General features: G+C 33.3%; 1 protein-coding gene across 1 annotated transcript; it reads right to left on the bottom strand.

The window, feature by feature from the left end:
- Window positions 1–9,834: 9,834 nt before the first annotated feature.
- On the bottom strand, window positions 9,835–18,821 carry LOC134719775 (thioredoxin-like protein 1). The gene is made up of 9 exons (XM_063582734.1): window positions 18,630–18,821; window positions 17,026–17,122; window positions 16,370–16,543; window positions 15,297–15,419; window positions 14,775–14,841; window positions 13,640–13,733; window positions 11,979–12,057; window positions 11,254–11,358; window positions 9,835–9,991 (listed from the first exon to the last, which is right to left on the bottom strand). The coding sequence occupies exons 1-9, from the start codon at window positions 18,722–18,724 to the stop codon at window positions 9,962–9,964; spliced, it is 864 nt and encodes a 287-aa protein (XP_063438804.1). The 5' UTR covers window positions 18,725–18,821; the 3' UTR covers window positions 9,835–9,961.
- Window positions 18,822–19,271: the final 450 nt, after the last annotated feature.

Here is a 19,271-nt window from a genome sequence, read left to right as displayed (position 1 = left end):
ATTTTTTATTCTTAATTTATTTTAACACCCCATTATTCTGAATTCCGTTTATGATTTTTTTGGCAGCCTATTGTATTTTTGTCCATCTGATGAGTTAAGCCTTTTTCAACTGATTTTTATAGTTCTTTCTTATTTTGTACTGTTATACCATTGTCCAAGGTTAGGGGGAGGGTTGGGATCCCGCTAACATGTTTAACCTCGCCATATTATTTATGTTTGTGCCTGTCCCAAGTCAGGAGCCTGTAAATTCCGTGTTTGTCGTTTATCTATGTGTTACATATTTGCTTTTAGTTCATTTTTTTACATAAATAAGGCCGTTAGTTTTCTTGTTTGAATGGTTTTACATTGTCTTATCGGGGCCTTTTATAGCTGACTATGCGGTATGGGCTTTGCTCTTTGTTGAAGGCCGTACGGTGACCTATAGTTGTTAATGTGTGTCGTTTGGTCTTTTGTGGATAGTTGTCTCATTGGGAATCATACCACATGTTTTTTTTTTTATATTTTCATCTTAATTTTCTTTAATTTGTTTCTCCATATTTCTGCAGTATTTGCCTTCTATTCTGTAAATCTCACTCAAACATTATCATAGGGAAAATTATAATATTCTAATATCATGTTTTTTTTTAAAGTAATGAACTATTGAACGTGGGCACTAAGCCAATTATTCCGACCATGGGCTACTGACCCGAATAGTGTAATTGTATACGTATACGTTCGCTGACACATCAATTATGATGGAAAATCCTTCCGATTAACTGATATGACGATGTACAAATATTTCACTTCCAGAATATTCATATTTCGTGTAAAGAGGAAGAAAACGTTAATACCTAATTTATTTTGTTGAAATGTATCGGACCTTAATAACTGTTACAAATGAAAATGACGTATTAATTAATTTTTATCCATAAAAATGACTGTCATTACAAATACTAGTACCTTGCTGACCTCAGCTAATTGATTGTTTACATGTATGATAAATGAGCCATTCATATGATATATGTATTTATTATACTTCACGTTAAAATGCCATATTTTGATTGGCTAAGACGAGGGTGTCAATTTACTCTATCACATGGCTGAGCGGGTGACAATTTTTTTTAATGTTACCCTCTCGTCTAGACCAATCAGAAATCGATTGTTCAAAGAACAATGAAGTTGTTTTTTTCTAATACCCGTAACGTTGTTATGAACGTGACGTCATAGAAAATACTTTTAAAATAAAATTAATCTGTAAACAGCCAAAAATTATAGGACATTCAGTATAATAAATTAAATAACACATAGCTGAGAGGGTGATAGAGCAGATTGGAACCCCTTGAAAAAGCATTGTCAACCTTGGCTTCGCCGCGGTTGACAATGTTTTCTCGGGGTACCAATCTGCTCTATCACCCTCTCAGCTATGTGTTATTTATATAATGACTGACGTCTATTCTAAGCTGTTAGACAAAAAACTCTATGCAATTATCATATTTAAAGCTCAATAAGGAGAGCCCGGATCCTCTGTCCCTGTCCCTGTCCCCCTCAAACACTTGGAGAATATTTATAATTCATATTTTGTATTCTTTTTTTTTAACAACAAATAAATATTCTTTATTCATCAAATTGCTTGTTACAACTTTACTTCATTGTCCAAGCTTCAATAAAGTATCCCTGTGAAATACTTTCTGAGTATCCAGGAAAATACACAGAATATAATAAAACATAAACATTATTTTTTTCCATCAATTATATCAATCTTTTTAACTTTATGAAAAATACATTTTGAGATACTGTTTTGTTCTCATGCATAAACCTTCGTAGCTCCTTTATAAACATAGCATACACATCTAAAAATTTCAGCTTTTGCTCGGACCAAGGATTTCTATACAAATCCTTGCTCGGACACATAGTACGACTTGTAAATAGGTATTCTTGAAGAAGAAGAAGAAAACTACTCGTTATGTGTTAAAACGTATCGATGACTAACCTTTAATCTGTTACAAATGAAATGGATTTGAGTATATCTTTGAAAATGACTGTCGCATTCCAATGACATAAACTAATTGATTGTTTACAATTTTATGATAAATAATTTTAAGCCATTCATATATTATGATACATGTATATGACTGACGTCTACACTAAGCTGTTGGACTCATCCTAAGAGAGCTACCATTTGATTTTTATGGGGGGGCTAGGATGAAATTTGAAAAAAGTAGACAGGACAGGAGTTTTGAGTAAAAAAAAAAAGGCAGGATGAGACACTCACAAAAAAAAGAAGTCAGGACGACAATTTAGGTAAAAAAAGTCAAGATAAACTAAAAAAAAAAAGGCAGGACCGAACAGAGTGAAAAATAAAAAGGCAGGACAGAGATTACAGCTAAAAAAAAAGGCAGGACAAAATTTTTCATCCTAGCCCCCCCCCCCATAAAAATCAAATGGTAGCTCCCTAATATTATATCATTAGAATAATAGTTTTCATAGGAGTTCAAACAAATATTCACTTATCCACTTAGCGCCAGTTTAATCCATTCGTCCGTGTGTTTGAAGAACCGTTTTAAGATAACGCTTAAAACTTTAGAACTGTATTCTGGACAATGATATTTTATATGTTGTATACTGTCTTATTAATATTATGATAATTTATTATTCAACTATATACATGTATAAACTAATTTCTGTCGATGAAATAAGCACTTATAATTTCACTTTTCGCTTAAAATTAATCAAAATTCGGACGCTTAAATGATTTGTCCTTCGGCGATGAAAATATCCATTTTTTTCTCTCTCAATAAAATGTTCTTATTAATTTGGCGGTAGAAATGGGCTATAAGTCTGAGCTGAAATGCCCTCTAAGCAGGGGTGGATCCAGTTATTTTTATAGGGGGTTCCCCACCTTGGATGTGTATGTGTTGGAGTCCAAACTATATGTCCCCATTCAAATGCATTGGTAGTAAAAAATGAGGTGTTTCAACCTCGGCCCCCCTTTAGATCCTCCACTGCCCCTAAGTGTTTTTAATTTTTCACGAGGATGACCTGTGCCGAAAAAGTATGCCCATGCATGTAAACGGATATAACTCCCGTCCCTCAAAGATGAGAATGATGCGATTAACCGACCGAGCGAGACCGGCCTCATGGGAACATGGGGAAGTCAAGGTCGTTTAACACCTACTAGTAGTAGTAAAAGTAGTAATACGACACGTAAATTGCTTATTTAAAATGATAAGTACTGCAATTTGTGTTTAAATGGTCTATAGAAATTATTCTTTAATGCATGTACTAGAGTGATCTCAATGGCCAAGTGAAGATGTCGGATAAAAATATAAATGGCTAAATTATCATAAATTTAAAAAGTCAATTAGCTGATTTCATTGGTATGCGACAGTCATTTTCATATACAAATCAATTAGTCGTTTAAATTTTCAGGGTCCGATACATTTCCACGAATAAAGGTTTTTTTTTTGCTTCCTGGTTATTAAAATATAATGTTAGAAAGTGAAAAATTTGTATTTCATCATACCTGTATCTATTTGAAGGGATTTCCCCTTAATAATCAGACTGATATAATAGTAATGTACGTCATAGGAAATTTTGAAATGTGGAAATAATTAGTATTTTAATATATTTTCCGATATCAATGTAGCTAAGATTTTGTGCCAAAACCACAATAAAAAAATATAAGAGCTTGTATGATCTTGTATATTGTAAATACACCTGTTAGTTTAATTTATTAAGGTTGCATATTAGTTTTTATATATAATTTGTAGCTGTTTTGTAATAAGTCATGATCCGTTTTTTGGGGGTTTTGAATTTCATACTTAAGAAATGTTAATGGAATAACACTATTTTGAAAAGGTTTACATAATAACGAAAACGAACAAAAATCAGATCTGAAAATAAAAAAGGTGCTGCGCTAATAATCTTCCGTACAAAAAACCCAATCATTTTCAAATCTCTTTAACGTCCGGAAACGGCATATAATATTTGCCGCTGGACTGTCAATTAAAAGATTCAATAGTGGAGGGTTGCGTAGTGGTCGTACATCTTTGATATAATCTTGTTGTCATTTTTTATTTTCATTTTGTTATGTTGTTTCACATACTATAAATATGTAGTTTTATGCCAATAAAGATTTGAATTGAATTGATATAATATATATATTATATTTGGTGTTGCTTAAAATCGTTAAAAATGAAAGATTCTATTATGCTGCAAAAGTATTAAAACATTTGACCGTTTTACCCTTAAAACAAGTATGCCCAATTGAAAACTAAAATACAAATTGAAAACGTAGATTCAGGAATAAATCGAACATTTTAAAAATTCATTCTGAAACTGAAAAATATCAAGATGCATGACAACACATTTTCTTGTTTTTCAACAAAACATTCGGAATTCCAATGGAAACCAACTGTGCTTCTCTTCTTGCCGACTTGTGTTTTAATTCATATGAGGCTGACTTCATATAGGAGCTTCTTGGGAAGAATGAAAAAAAGCTAGTATTATCCTTATACTTCACTTTCTGCTCTTATAGATGCTGTCCTCTCAATATATAATTCAGTGCTTGAAAAGCATGTTAATGAATCTATCTCATCGACCTTGGAATTAAGATAACAACAAATACAGTTAACTCCGTCTCATTTCTGGACTTAAATTTAGACTTAGTTGAGAACAAAACTTTATGGCAAAAGAGATTATTTTAGTTTTCCGAAGCGTGAACTTTCCATTTCTGACTCAATATGTAGTAATATTTCCAAAAAGAGCCTGGATTATATGTCTCCCAGTTGATACAATATTCCAGAGCTTTTATTTGATATATCATGATTTTCTTGATACATTGTTGCTGCTCAAACAATAGGTGAAGTGGAAAAACTCTCTTTGAAAATGTTAGGGACACCATCACTAATCCGCTGACTGTATATCTATATTTCACAGATAACGACGGATAAGTTCCAAAAGAGGGACGAAAGATACCAAAGGGACAGTCAAACTCATAAATCTAAAATAACCGACATCGCCATGGCTAAAAATGAAAAAGACAAACAGAAAAAACAATAGTACACATGACACAACATAGAAAACTAAAGAATAAACAACACGAAAACCAAAAACAAGGGTTGTATTCAAAATCCAATCCTCTTGTCATAAATAAGTGACATACCGTACCAGTATTAGACTTATCACTGGGTTCGTACTTACATGAGCAATATGATAGTGCCATATGTGGAGCATAATCTGCTTACCATTCCAGAGCATGACCTGCTTACCATTCCAGAGCATGATCTACTTACCATTCCAGAGCACCTGTTTTGATGGAGTTTGTATTGCTCATGATCTGCTTACCATTCCAGAGCACCTGTTTTGATGGAGTTTGTATTGCTCATGATCTGCTTACCATACCAGAGCACCTGTTTTGATGGAGTTTGTATTGCTCATGATCTGCTTACCATTCCAGAGCACCTGTTTTGATGGAGTTTGTATTGCTCATGATCTGCTTACCATTCCAGAGAACCTGTTTTGATGGAGTTTGTATTGCTCATGATCTGCTTACCATTCCAGAGCACCTGTGTTGATGGAGTTTGTATTGCTCATGATCTGCTTACCATACCAGAGCACCTGTTTTGATGGAGTTTGTATTGCTCATGATCTGCTAACCATTCCAGAGCACCTGTTTTGATGGAGTTTGTATTGCTCAAGATCTGCTTACCATTCAAGAGCACCTGTTTTGATGGAGTTTGTATTGCTCATGATCTGCTTACCATTCCAGAGAACCTGTTTTGATGGAGTTTGTATTGCTCATGATCTGCTTACCATTCCAGAGAACCTGTGTTGATGGAGTTTGTATTGCTCATGATCTGCTAACCATTCCAGAGCACCTGTTTTGATGGAGTTTGTATTGCTCATGATCTGCTTACCATTCCAGAGAACCTGTGTTGATGGCGTTTGTATTGCTCATGATCTGCTAACCATTCCAGAGCACCTGTTTTGATGGAGTTTGTATTGCTCATGATCTGCTTACCATTACAGAGCACCTGTTTTGATGGAGTTTGTATTGCTCATGATCTGCTTACCATACCAGAGCACCTGTTTTGATGGAGTTTGTATTGCTCATGATCTGCTAACCATTCCAGAGCACCTGTTTTGATGGAGTTTTTATTGCTCATGATCTGCTTACCATTCCAGAGCACCTGTTTTGATGGAGTTTGTATTGCTCATGATCTGCTTACCATACCAGAGCACCTGTTTTAATGGAGTTTGTATTGCTCATGATCTGCTTACCATTCTAGAGCACCTGTTTTGATGGAGTTTGTATTGCTCATGATCTGCTTACCATTCCAGAGCACCTGTTTTGATGGAGTTTGTATTGCTCATGATCTGCTTACCATTCCAGTGCACCTGTTTTGATGGAGTTTGTATTGCTCATGATCTGCTTACCATTCCAGAGAACCTGTTTTGATGGAGTTTTTTTATTGCTCATGATCTGCTTACCATTCCAGAGTACCTGTTTTGATGGAGTTTGTATTACTCATGATCTACTTACCATTCCAGAGCACCTGTTTTGATGGAGTTTGTATTGCTCATGATCTGCTTACCATTCCAGAGCACCTGTATTGATGGAGTTTGTATTGCTCATGATCTGCTAACCATTTCAGAGCACCTGTTTTGATGGAGTTTGTATTGCTCATGATCTGCTAACCATTCCAGAGCACCTGTTTTGATGGAGTTTGTATTGCTCATGATCTGCTTACCATACCAGAGCACCTGTTTTAATGGAGTTTGTATTGCTCATGATCTGCTAACCATTTCAGAGCACCTGTTTTGGTGGAGTTTGTATTGCTCATGATCTGCTAACCATTTCAGAGCACCTGTTTTGATGGAGTTTGTATTGCTCATGATCTGCTTACCATTCCAGAGCACCTGTTTTGATGGAGTTTGTATTGCTCATGATCTGCTTACCATACCAGAGAACCTGTTTTGATGGAGTTTGTATTGCTCATGATCTGCTAACCATTCCAGAGAACCTGTTTTGATGGAGTTTGTATTGCTCATGATCTGCTTACCATTTCAGAGCACCTGTTTTGATGGAGTTTGTATTGCTCATGATCTGCTTACCATTTCAGAGCACCTGTTTTGATGGAGTTTGTATTGCTCATGATCTGCTTACCATTTCAGAGCACCTGTTTTGATGGTGTTTGTATTGCTCATGATCTGCTTACCATACCAGAGCACCTGTTTTGATGGTGTTTGTATTGCTCATGATCTGCTTACCATTCCAGAGAACCTGTTTTGATGGAGTTTGTATTGCTCATGATCTGCTTACCATTTCAGAGCACCTGTTTTGATGGAGTTTGTATTGCTCATGATCTGCTTACCATTCCAGAGCACCTGTTTTGATGGAGTTTGTATTCCTCATGATCTGCTTACCATTTCAGAGAACCTGTTTTGATGGAGTTTGTATTGCTCATGATCTGCTTACCATTCCAGAGAACCTGTTTTGATGGAGTTTTTTATTGCTCATGATCTGCTTGCCATTCCAGAGTACCTGTTTTGATGGAGTTTGTATTGCTCATGATCTACTTACCATTCCAGAGCACCTGTTTTGATGGAGTTTGTATTGCTCATGATCTGCTTACCATTCCAGAGCACCTGTTTTGATGGAGTTTGTATTGCTCATGATCTGCTAACCATTTCAGAGCACCTGTTTTGATGGAGTTTGTATTGCTCATGATCTGCTAACCATTCCAGAGCACCTGTTTTGATGGAGTTTGTATTGCTCATGATCTGCTAACCATTCCAGAGCACCTGTTTTGATGGAGTTTGTATTGTTCATGATCTGCTTACCATACCAGAGCACCTGTTTTAATGGAGTTTGTATTGCTCATGATCTGCTTACCATTTCAGAGCACCTGTTTTGATGGAGTTTGTATTGCTCATGATCTGCTTACCATTCCAGAGCACCTGTTTTGATGGAGTTTGTATTGCTCATGATCTGCTTACCATTCCAGAGCACCTGTTTTGATGGAGTTTGTATTGCTCATGATCTGCTTACCATACCAGAGCACCTGTTTTGATGGTGTTTGTATTGCTCATGATCTGCTTACCATTCCAGAGAACCTGTTTTGATGGAGTTTGTATTGCTCATGATCTGCTTACCATTTCAGAGCACCTGTTTTGATGGAGTTTGTATTGCTCATGATCTGCTAACCATTTCAGAGCACCTGTTTTGATGGAGTTTGTATTGCTCATGATCTGCTAACCATTCCAGAGCACCTGTTTTGATGGAGTTTGTATTGCTCATGATCTGCTAACCATTTCAGAGCACCTGTTTTGATGGAGTTTGTATTGCTCATGATCTGCTTACCATTCCAGAGCACCTGTTTTGATGGAGTTTGTATTGCTCATGATCTGCTTACCATTCCAGAGCACCTGTTTTGATGGAGTTTGTATTGCTCATGATCTGCTTACCATACCAGAGCACCTGTTTTGATGGAGTTTGTATTGCTCATGATCTGCTAACCATTCCAGAGAACCTGTTTTGATGGAGTTTGTATTGCTCATGATCTGCTTACCATTTCAGAGCACCTGTTTTGATGGAGTTTGTATTGCTCATGATCTGCTTACCATTTCAGAGAACCTGTTTTGATGGAGTTTGTATTCCTCATGATCTGCTTACCATTTCAGAGCACCCGTTTTGATGGTGTTTGTATTGCTCATGATCTGCTTACCATACCAGAGCACCTGTTTTGATGGTGTTTGTATTGCTCATGATCTGCTTACCATTCCAGAGAACCTGTTTTGATGGAGTTTGTATTGCTCATGATCTGCTTACCATTTCAGAGCACCTGTTTTGATGGAGTTTGTATTGCTCATGATCTGCTTACCATTCCAGAGAACCTGTTTTGATGGAGTTTGTATTGCTCATGATCTGCTTACCATTTCAGAGCACCTGTTTTGATGGAGTTTGTATTGCTCATGATCTGCTTACCATTCCAGAGCACCTGTTTTGATGGAGTTTGTATTGCTCATGATCTGCTTACCATTTCAGAGCACCTGTTTTGATGGAGTTTGTATTGCTCAATCTTTAGTTTTCTTTGTATATTGTTTGATGTCTTTGCTCTTTTTTTTTGTTATTTGTCAGCTCAGTTTTAGACTTTTTAGCGCAAGAGATATGGCTCTCTCTTAACACAGGTCAGCCATTTATTGCCCCCTTCCAACAGACTAGGATCATTTCTCAAGACCAAACTTAAAGATGTTCATATATGGGACTGAGGAAAGGCACAGTGAAATCTTATCTTTGGGCGGGTATCAAGTAAAGTGAGACTGTGATTCTAAATTTACCTTGAAAGGGATTACATTTTATGAAAGTGCCATACCTTGGTACTATTTTTGTATAAAAGGAACCGTTCTAATACAGTAATTAAATTACCACAAATGTTTTTAAAGTGCTGTGGCTACAGTATTATTCTTATGATACCAGTACATATTTTTGTGCATTTCATTATGTACAAATCTTAAAATTTTAAATACTGTAAAGTCAGAAATTATTGTGATTTTGCATTTTAAACTAAAATGCAATTTTTTTTTGGTGATATTCCAAAAAATCCTGTTTGATTCATATAAAGAATTTCAAAATGCGAGTTTTAGTTATTGCGATGATAATCCTGTCCCATTTTTCGCAATATAAAAATAATAATTTCTGAATTTACGGTCTGATTGTTTGCAAAAACTATGAAATCATGTATCAAGAAAAAAAGTATTGTTCCCCAATCTGAAAAAATTGATACCCACAAAAAATAACACAAATCCACAGTAATTCACATCATACATCAACTCCATCATACAAAAGAACAACAAAATATAATCTTTTGTTTATCAAATAATTTATAGATCTTTTAATCGAATTTTCAACTGTTGATTCAAGTTTTTAAATATGAACAAGAACTTTTGAACTGTTTTTATGTCTTCTCCCTATAATTCTTCAATGACTCTCTCCTTTCTTTCCAGCAACCTAAAAAGAGAAAGAAACATTATAATCACTTCATAGAAAAAATTGAGAAAAAAACAAGAATGTGTCCTCAGTATACGAATGCCCCACTCTCGTAATCATTTTCTATGTTCAGTGGACCGTGAAATTGGGGTAAAATCTCTAATTTGGCATTAAAATTAGAAAGATCATATCATAGGCAACAAGTGTACTAAGTTTGAAGTCGATTTGACTTCAACTTCATCAAAAACTACCTTGACCAAAAACTTTAACCTGAGGCGGGACAGAGGGACGGACAGACCAGAAAACATAATGCCCCTCTACTATCTTAGTTGGGCATTAAAACAATTCAGGTTTAAGGTTTAACAAACACCTAGACTTGACCCGTTTAATTTTTGACAAAATATTTACATTCTTTTTTTGTCGTTTGATCCTCTGAAAAAAAATAAAACATTTCACAATTCAGGAAAACACTGGATATATAGCAGTTTGACAAACAGCAATTTTAATGGTTTAGAAGATTTGCATTCACTTAAATAATAGAATGTGATTAAAAAGTCCAGCTGAGTTTTACAGAGTTATCTCCCTGTAGTGTTTATATGTACCACTTGAAACAATAGAAACTATAAAGCACATTTAAAGAAACAATGGATGAAAAGTGTTCAAGCTAGATAATTTCCAAAGGTCCCAGTACCCCCATTTATCTTAACCCTTGAGTCTGACATAAAATCAAATCAGGTTCACTGTAAATCTAACTTCTTTTATCCTCTATTTAAAGGAATAAGGTACCATATACAAATGATTGTTTGTGGGTGTTTAGTGCCACTTTCAACAATTTTGGTTATTTCATAGCTGACAATTTCTTATTGCTGGTGGCAAATGGAATCATTTGTAAGATAATAGTCTCATTAGCAATCATACCACATCTACTAACTTTTATATGAACATCAAAATGGCAAATATTGAAGAATATTTATGTATAATATATACCACAAAATGTATTAAATCTTTTATGAAATTTTATAATTTGTACATAATAGATTTTTTTGGAGCACATAGTTACACCTCCATTATTTAAAATGTCATAACAGACGAGGATCCAACCATTTCAAAATTGATGTTACAACTATCTATCCTAAGGCATTGGTTTGTTAAAATGCCTTCAGGCTTGTAAAATTCTTCTCTACAAGCCAACAGAATCCCAAAAATTTAGCTTCTGGCTTGTGGACTCAAAAGTTCATCATGAAGGCTAAACCACTTTGATAATAAAGTCAAACATAATTTACCCGTTTAAAATCTGTCATGTTAGTTTTAGCCACTGGAGTTCCTACAAGTCCTAGATAATCTATCTGTGTTACATCACCTCCACCCAAATTATCTTTTATAAATATCTGAAAAATAACAAATCTTCCTATGTTTTAAATAATTAATGAATATAATATGTGCATATTATCATATACAATTTTTCAACTTACTTTTTGAGATATACATTGAATAATTATTATTATCGCTATTTTGTGCATTTTTCCTTTGATTTACAACGTCGTCATAGGTAAAATAGTGATAAACAGATTCTCATTGGTCATCTCAACTTGATTGCTTTTCTAGCTTTCGCCATATAGGCTCATGCGAAAAAATCAATCTTGTTGAGATGATCAACGATAATCTATAATTATATACCATTATAGGATACAGTGTTTGTTGTTTGTTGCTCAATATCATAATTTTTTTTCATTTATTGTTTTTTACAAAATCAGGCAGTATTTTTTTTTCATTTAAATTGATTACATTTGTAATTTTAGGACCTTTTTTTAAGCTTGCTTTGCACCTTTTGTTTTGCTCCTAGTTGAAGGCAGTCCAGTTAATAACTACTGATGTTATTTTGGTCTCTGGTGGAGAGATGTCCCATTGGCAAGCATAAAACAGTTCCTTATTTTCTAATGGTAGTTTGTATTGCTGAATGTTTATAATGTTAAAAGTATCAAATTTATATATAAAAAAAAATCTTTACCGTTACACTGCCAACATTTTGGAATTTAACATATCTAAGTGGTATAAGTGTTCCTTCTTTAACATCAGCTGGTGTTAGTCTGCAAAAAAAGAAGAAAAAAAACCCCAATAAATCAATGATCAAATTTTACACACACAAAATTATTTATAACATTGCTATGCAAACCTTTTGAATGGGACATTTGTTTTTGCATTATCACAAACTTTCTGTATTTTATTCTAATGTCAGCAGTAAATTTATTTTGCAGTTAGAACAAACAATTAAATATCGCACTAATATTGTATTTATAAGCATTTGACAGTCATGGACAAAGGAAGATAACTCAAATTTTACCTTTCACTGCCATTTTTTTTTAACTAATACTTGGTTCATACGCCATGCATACAATTTAATGTATTTTCATAACAAGTTTGGACATACACACCATTTTCTAATTTGAATTTCTGATTGATAAATTTGTAAAGATGTTAATGGTATGATTTAAAGAATGTTGTACTAATTGTCCTATGTTTTGGAATAAGGCAAAGCCTGTACCAAGTCATGAATATCAAAGTTGTTTTCCATTCATTTGATGTGTTTGATCTTTTGATTTTTGCTATTTAATAAGGGACTTTCTAATTTGAATTTTTCTTGGAGTACAGTATTTTAGTAATTTTACTTTTTGTTTATCTCAAAAGCAGCAATAAAGTTAGGAGAGTGATCACTATCAAATCAGTCATGTCATGGGGATTTCTTGTATCTGAAGTGTTGTAGTATACATTCTACATTGGCTAGAGGTATAGGGGGAGGGTTGAGATCTCATAAACATGTTTAACCCCGCCATATTTTTGTGCCTGTCCCAAGTCAGGAGCCTCTGGTCTTTGTTAGTCTTGTATTATTTTAATTTTAGTTTCTTGTGTACAATTTGGAAATTAGTATGGCGTTCATTATCACTGAACCAGTATATAGATATAGGAAGATGTGGTGTGAGTGCCAATGAGACAACTCTCCATCAGAATAACAATTTAAAAATTAAACCATTATAGGTTAAAGTACGGCCTTCAACACGGAGTCTTGGCTCACACCGAACAACAAGCTATAAAGGGCCCCAACATTACTAGTGTAAAACCATTCAAACGGGAAAACCAATGGTCTAATCTATATAAATATATATTTGTTAAGGGGCCAGCTGAAGGACGCCTCTGGGTGCGGTAATTCTCGTTACATTGAAGACCTGTTGGTGACCTTCTGCTGTTGTTTTTTCTATGGTCGGGTTGATGTCTCTTTGATACATTCCCCATTTCCATTCTCAATTTTATTACATATATGTTTCATTATTTTACACTATTTTGATTGACTGACAACAATCACATGATAATCTGATATTAACATTCATTTCAAAATGAAATGTAAGATTCATGATGACACAAGCTTCCACAATAAAGTGCACAGGTAAATAAACAAATAAATGGTAAAAATCGTGTTTTCGCGTTCTTATCAAAAAATGTAATTACAAGTATGGAATACTTATTTGAGGAATTTTATAGGGTTTTAAAAGCATTGACCATCATACACTTTTAGAATGAAGTGCTTCAGCACTTTTACACCACAATAAATTTACAAAAATAAACATTCAATTCTTAAATAAATAATTAAATCAGACATTCAATTTCATAACTTACTCTAGTTCTTGTGTTGCAATCATATTTTCTGCAGTGTCAAAATCTAATGATTTTGTTAAATTTTGAAATATTTTCACTGTCTTTGGTCCTTTATCTGAAATTCAAATTATAAGATTAAAATTTCATATTATAGTTAAAAAGAAAAGTGGTTACTTTCATGCCTTTATCACCCGCTAAAAAGGGTAATTTCCTTAAAATGTCTACCTTGGGTAGAGAATAAAGATTGAACAATAGGTAGAAGTTTATGAAATCAGGATTTAACTACAAATTTTAATAAGGAACAAAATTATATATCAGTTGTTGTGATAAGCATACCCGTTTGGTACTTTAAATTTTTAAAAACATTAGAAAATATAATGTAGGTGTTTGACAAATCCCAAAAGCAAACATCCATTTAGATTTATCACTTTATAGCTGCTGATCAAATATGAAGTAATTCTGTTCTGGATAAGAAATACTTGAAGTATGTGACTAAAACTATTTACTTCTTCAGCATATTGAAAAATTTGAAGTATTGACCAATAGGAAGTAGGTATCTTATAAATCAGAAAAGTTACCATAGATTACAACTCATTCAGTTTCTGTGAAAATGAGACAAAATTATTTCTTGGATAAACAAGCAGACAGACAGACAATGTGAGTGCAATAAAGGCTCCTGTAATTCAGTGGTTGTTGTTTATTTATTTCTTACATATTTGTTTTTCGTTCATTTTTTTTACATACATTGTCTTATCATGCTTATCGGGGCCTTTTATAGCTGACTATGTGGTATGGGCTTTGTTCATTGTTGAAGGCTGTACGGTGACCTATAGTTGTTAATGTTTGTGTCATTTTGGTCTTTTGTGGATAGTTGTCTCATTGGCAATCATACCACATCTTCTTTTTTATATTAACTCCTTGAGTAGGGGTATAATAAATAAAAAGGTTATATGCTTATAAAAGCAATATCACTGATTACTTCAAAAGGCAGATTCTTTACTGTGTTTTCTTATCCTACTAACATCTTTTGTTTTTTGTTCTTGAATCACTATATATTTCCCACTGCATTTCAAAACAATTTAAAAAAAAAAAAATTTTAAGAATTGAAAAATAAGATCGAAGTGGTGGAAATCTATGGTTACATGTACATACTAACCTTCAGGGGCATAAAGCTTCAACGAGTGAAGTTTCATATTCTGTGAGAATTCCAGATTAATAATTAACTGAAAAATAAAACAAATACAAATGCAAAATCTACTGGTTCTACTCAATTTTGGTTGGTACAGGTGAACCACAAATTCAAATGTTCAATGAATAACATATTTTCATAAGGCTTTGTGTACAGAAATATAAAAAAATCCACATATAAAATGCAGGGGATTTGATTGCATTTCATTAAAAAATGATAATTTTATAGAGGAGACATGATGTCAAAAAATGTATTATAATAAATATTAATAATTTTTTTTTTCAATGCTACATGTTTGTATTGTTTTATGTCTATCATTTTGTTATAAATATGTTTGTTTGCTTTTTTGTTTGTTTGTTTGTTTGGTAACAATCCTATTGTTCTGATTTTGAACTAATAAAATTTTATTCTTATTAATCAATCTTTTCCCCAAAAGCTAACTGCAATTACACATCTGTTGATATCAGCAACAAATATAATATGACTGACCTGTTCGTCACAGTCTGATTCTAGGTAGCCTCCCTTGGTTGACAATGCATGTTCCAGCGTGTGTTCATCTGATTCATTTAAACACTCACAGCCCTTGGAACTGATAAATGATCCAATATCTAACTAAAAGGAGAAGAAGAAAAATTGAATTGAAATTAAAGTACTGGGAATTCAGAAATTATTGTGATTTTGTCACTTAAGACAAAATGCAATTTTAATTTTTGTAATACATGTAGTGAGAATATTCCTGGTTATTTTTTTCAAAATGCAAGTTTAAATTATTGCATTTTTTTTTGAAATAATAAAAAAAAATGCAATAATTTCTGAATTAACAGTACAAACCTTTACCATCAGATAAAGTTATGATTTTTACAACTAACAATTACAAACACTTTACATTATTTTAGTAATCATTTATATGTGTATTATCTATAAGGCAAGAAGAAACAATATGAAATTTATAAAGGATAGTGTAAAACTGTGCCTCTCACATGTAATTTCTGTTGTCAGAGTTAAGTGTATTCTGGATTACAAGTATATAGACTATGCCTAGATCATTCTTCTGTATTCTTTAAATGTAAATACTAGTACCATTTAAAGGCATTTTTCTCTATTCAGGATTCTCACTAAGGATTTTAAAGGGGAGTCCAGGGACTGGTCATTTTTGGCCATAGTGAGTCCAACAGGTAGAAAAAGATATTTTATAGCGAATATAATTTATTATTTTAGTCTCTATGACCTTAGCAAACAATGAAATGAGATTAATTTCTGATTACTTTTAAACTTTAATTTTGCTAAAAAATTAAATGTTGATATGCATGTTCAGTTTATTTCAATCTTATTGCATATTTGGACTCATCACCTTTGAAAATGGTGAGTCCAGATAGATTTTCATGAGTCCAGGACTATTCCTTATTTTTTTGTTGCCATGTTTCTTTCTTCTTTATATTTTAGGACCATATTTTAGCTATAATCTTATATTTGGTCCATATTTGATTATTTCACTAATGCTCACCCTGAGAATCCATTATTCTTTATTCAGCAAACCCAATACAGACCCTTAAATAACTTACATGTCCCTTCACTGTTACATCATCTTCTTGCCCTTCAGAATCTCCACCTTTCCATTGCTTTATCTTTTCTTCCAGTGCATTAGGGTCGGCACCTCTCATGGTATCTATTTTTGTTTTGTTTTTGTAGAAGATAAATGTTGGCATAGCAGATATCCCTTCTCTGGCCCCTGTCTCCTGCAAAGGTATGATATAAGTGTGGACACACAAATATAACAGAATTAAAAGTTTTAATTATATAAAACAAATTAGAAGAGATTTCCAATGTCCCTGCATTTTTTATCTATGAGTTTGACTCCCTCTCAGGCTCTGGTATCTTTCACCCTTCTTTTATTATATATATTCTATCTGTCCAAATGCAAGAAGTGAAAATATTTTTAGGGTCCTTAACTTCAACAAAAAAATATCTTTGTACATTACATATGTTTGTTTTAACAAATTACATACACATGACATATCTAACTTGAATATTTTCTTTGTCAAACCCTTTGCCTTTTGTTTCCTTGATTAAAACCCTTAAAAAGTAGTTCTTTTCCACTCTCTTACATCATTGTACATGTCATGTATGTACATGACTGCTATCAACTTTTTCTAAAAATTTAATATTCCGGCAAAGCTAACTCCTTTAATACATTATTCACTAACACTAAGCTATCTACCTGACATTGGTCTACATCAACCTTAAGAAATACAACTGTAGGATATTTTGTACTCAGTTCTACATAAATTGGAGCTATCCTCTGGCATGGGCCACACCTGCAAAATACAAATTGTAAAATCACTATCTATAAATCAGTCAGTGAGATGCTGTTAGAAGTTGCCTAGCATCATTCAACATGTTCAATAAAAGAGACATAAAAATTCCAAGAAACTGTTAATACTCAGTATTAACATTGGAAAAAAAGAACAATTTTATTTGAAGAAGTTTGAGCTCAAGTCATTATTAGTCTTAAGACGGTTAGCATTTTTCTAAAAAGAAAAGGAATAAATATATCATGTTAACCATGTTAACTTTAACATGTTTAAATACATGTAGAAGAGGTATTTGGGAAATAAGTTATTAGATATGTTAGAGAAATAATGCACTTTCTTTAGTACACCAGGCAAAGGAAATTATTTTCCAATATGCCAAAGACTTGTATTTAATTGATTATTCTTTCAAATATGAGTAAATGAAGGATGGCTGGTACATGTAGGTGAGTAACCAAAAAATAAACAAATTGAGGCCTGATTTATATAAATCACACGCCATCAGTCAGCTCTAGATTCTAGAAGCAACTTCATGTGACCGTGCATCCATTTTTGAAAGGCAAACATCCACTTTTTGATATGGGACAGGCTTTGATGTCCCACCGCCCCAGGTTGTCTGGCAAAACAGCTGTTGGACATCAGAGTAATTCAGAGTAATCTTGAACTACCATTTGACTAGTTGTAAGTTCTGTATTCTGGTTCTACCCTCTGGACTTATCCAAAATCAATCTTAAATTTTCAATTTAATGGACAGGGATTCATATCAAAGGTGGACCAACATGACCAAGGATGAGAGTAGTAACGCCTTTTACAGTCAGACGTTTATATTCAGCATTAGCTTCAAATTGGTCAAAATTTTACCAAGGTTTGTCAAAATATCCTTATTGTTTTTAGTCAGAGGTCTCAAATAATTATATTTAACGTCACTTTTGGGAAAAAATAAGCGTGATGCATCAAAATCAGTCAATTAATTATAGTATCGCCTAAAAGAATACATCTTGTCACTAGTTGTCTGCAATTTCCGGAAATTACACAGGTTCCCATAAAATTTTGATGCCATAAAACAAAATATCTGAAACCACAATGGAAAAGTGTTTGTTGTATACGTCAAAAGTTCAAGCGGCCGTGTCAGCTGAGATTAACAATAAGGTGTATGTGTACAGTTTATCATCAAGCACAAACAAAATTAGGGTAATGTCTATTGGCAACAACTTTTACCATTAATTGTCATAAATGTAACACTTATGCTACCCTCAGAGTCAGAGATATGTGTCACTATACAAATCCTGGAGGGACTATCTTTTCTAGATATCAAAAATCTTTTATTAAAGTAACACCTTACATTTGGTATAATTCACAAGCCGTACATTATAGATGTTTTGGGATCAGAAGTAAATCTATGGTACGAGCCCCCGTGAGTCGTCTTGTATATACTTCGAACCCCAAAAAATCTATAATTTTGAGCCCTTGTGGCAAGATGTGTCGATTTTGTTAGTAGAAACCCATTTCTTACCAAGTGGCATAGAAGTCCACGACAACTAATTTGGTACCAGCATTTGTTAACTCTGTCTGAAATTGTGAGTCCTCTGTGATTGTTCTTACTGACATTTCTGAAGATATAAATACTAAAAAGATGAATCCTGGTTTGAAAATGAGTTCGCAGTTTTGTCAACAACTGAGTTATCTTTCTTCTTTCGAATATTCCGGAAAGTATAAAAACAAGACGGGCAAATCCGAACCCGAGTTGGCAACTTATACTAATACTAATATTTCTTTTTACTCATTGTATGACACATTAAAGTAGATCTATCAAAATAAACCGACGTAATAATTATATTTCTGATCTATTTACAAATGTATAACAAACAGCTAGTGTTCACTAAAAAGGGGGAGAGACCTAATATAAAATTCGTACAAAGAGGGATAACTCTGGGTCGACATCATTTATTTTTCCATACTGACTGAGTAAAAGGAATTTCTTTCTATTTTACCAAGAATCTTTTTTAGATAACATATTAGTTCTTAGATATACTGCTTTTATTAATTATTCTAAATACAAAGTTCATATGATCACAGAATTTACATACGAATTTATATCAACATAAGAAAAATAAAGCAGCAAATATAAGAGAAATTATGAATAGTGGGATGTCAA

This window comes from Mytilus trossulus, chromosome 5, assembly GCF_036588685.1.
Source record: "Mytilus trossulus isolate FHL-02 chromosome 5, PNRI_Mtr1.1.1.hap1, whole genome shotgun sequence".
Classification (NCBI taxonomy): domain Eukaryota; kingdom Metazoa; phylum Mollusca; class Bivalvia; order Mytilida; family Mytilidae; genus Mytilus; species Mytilus trossulus.
This window is presented reverse-complemented; position numbering and strand designations above follow the sequence as displayed.

Coding starts and splice junctions, on each gene's coding strand:
- LOC134719775 (XM_063582734.1), bottom strand. CDS start 18,724: ATGTCAGTAAGAACAATCACAGAGGACTCACAATTTCAGACAGAGTTA. Junction 16,544..17,025: donor TTGATGTAGACCAATGTCAG/GTAGATAGCTTA, acceptor ATACCTTTGCAG/GAGACAGGGGCCAGAGAAGG. Junction 12,058..13,639: donor ATTGCAACACAAGAACTAGA/GTAAGTTATGAA, acceptor CTTTTTTTGCAG/ACTAACACCAGCTGATGTTA.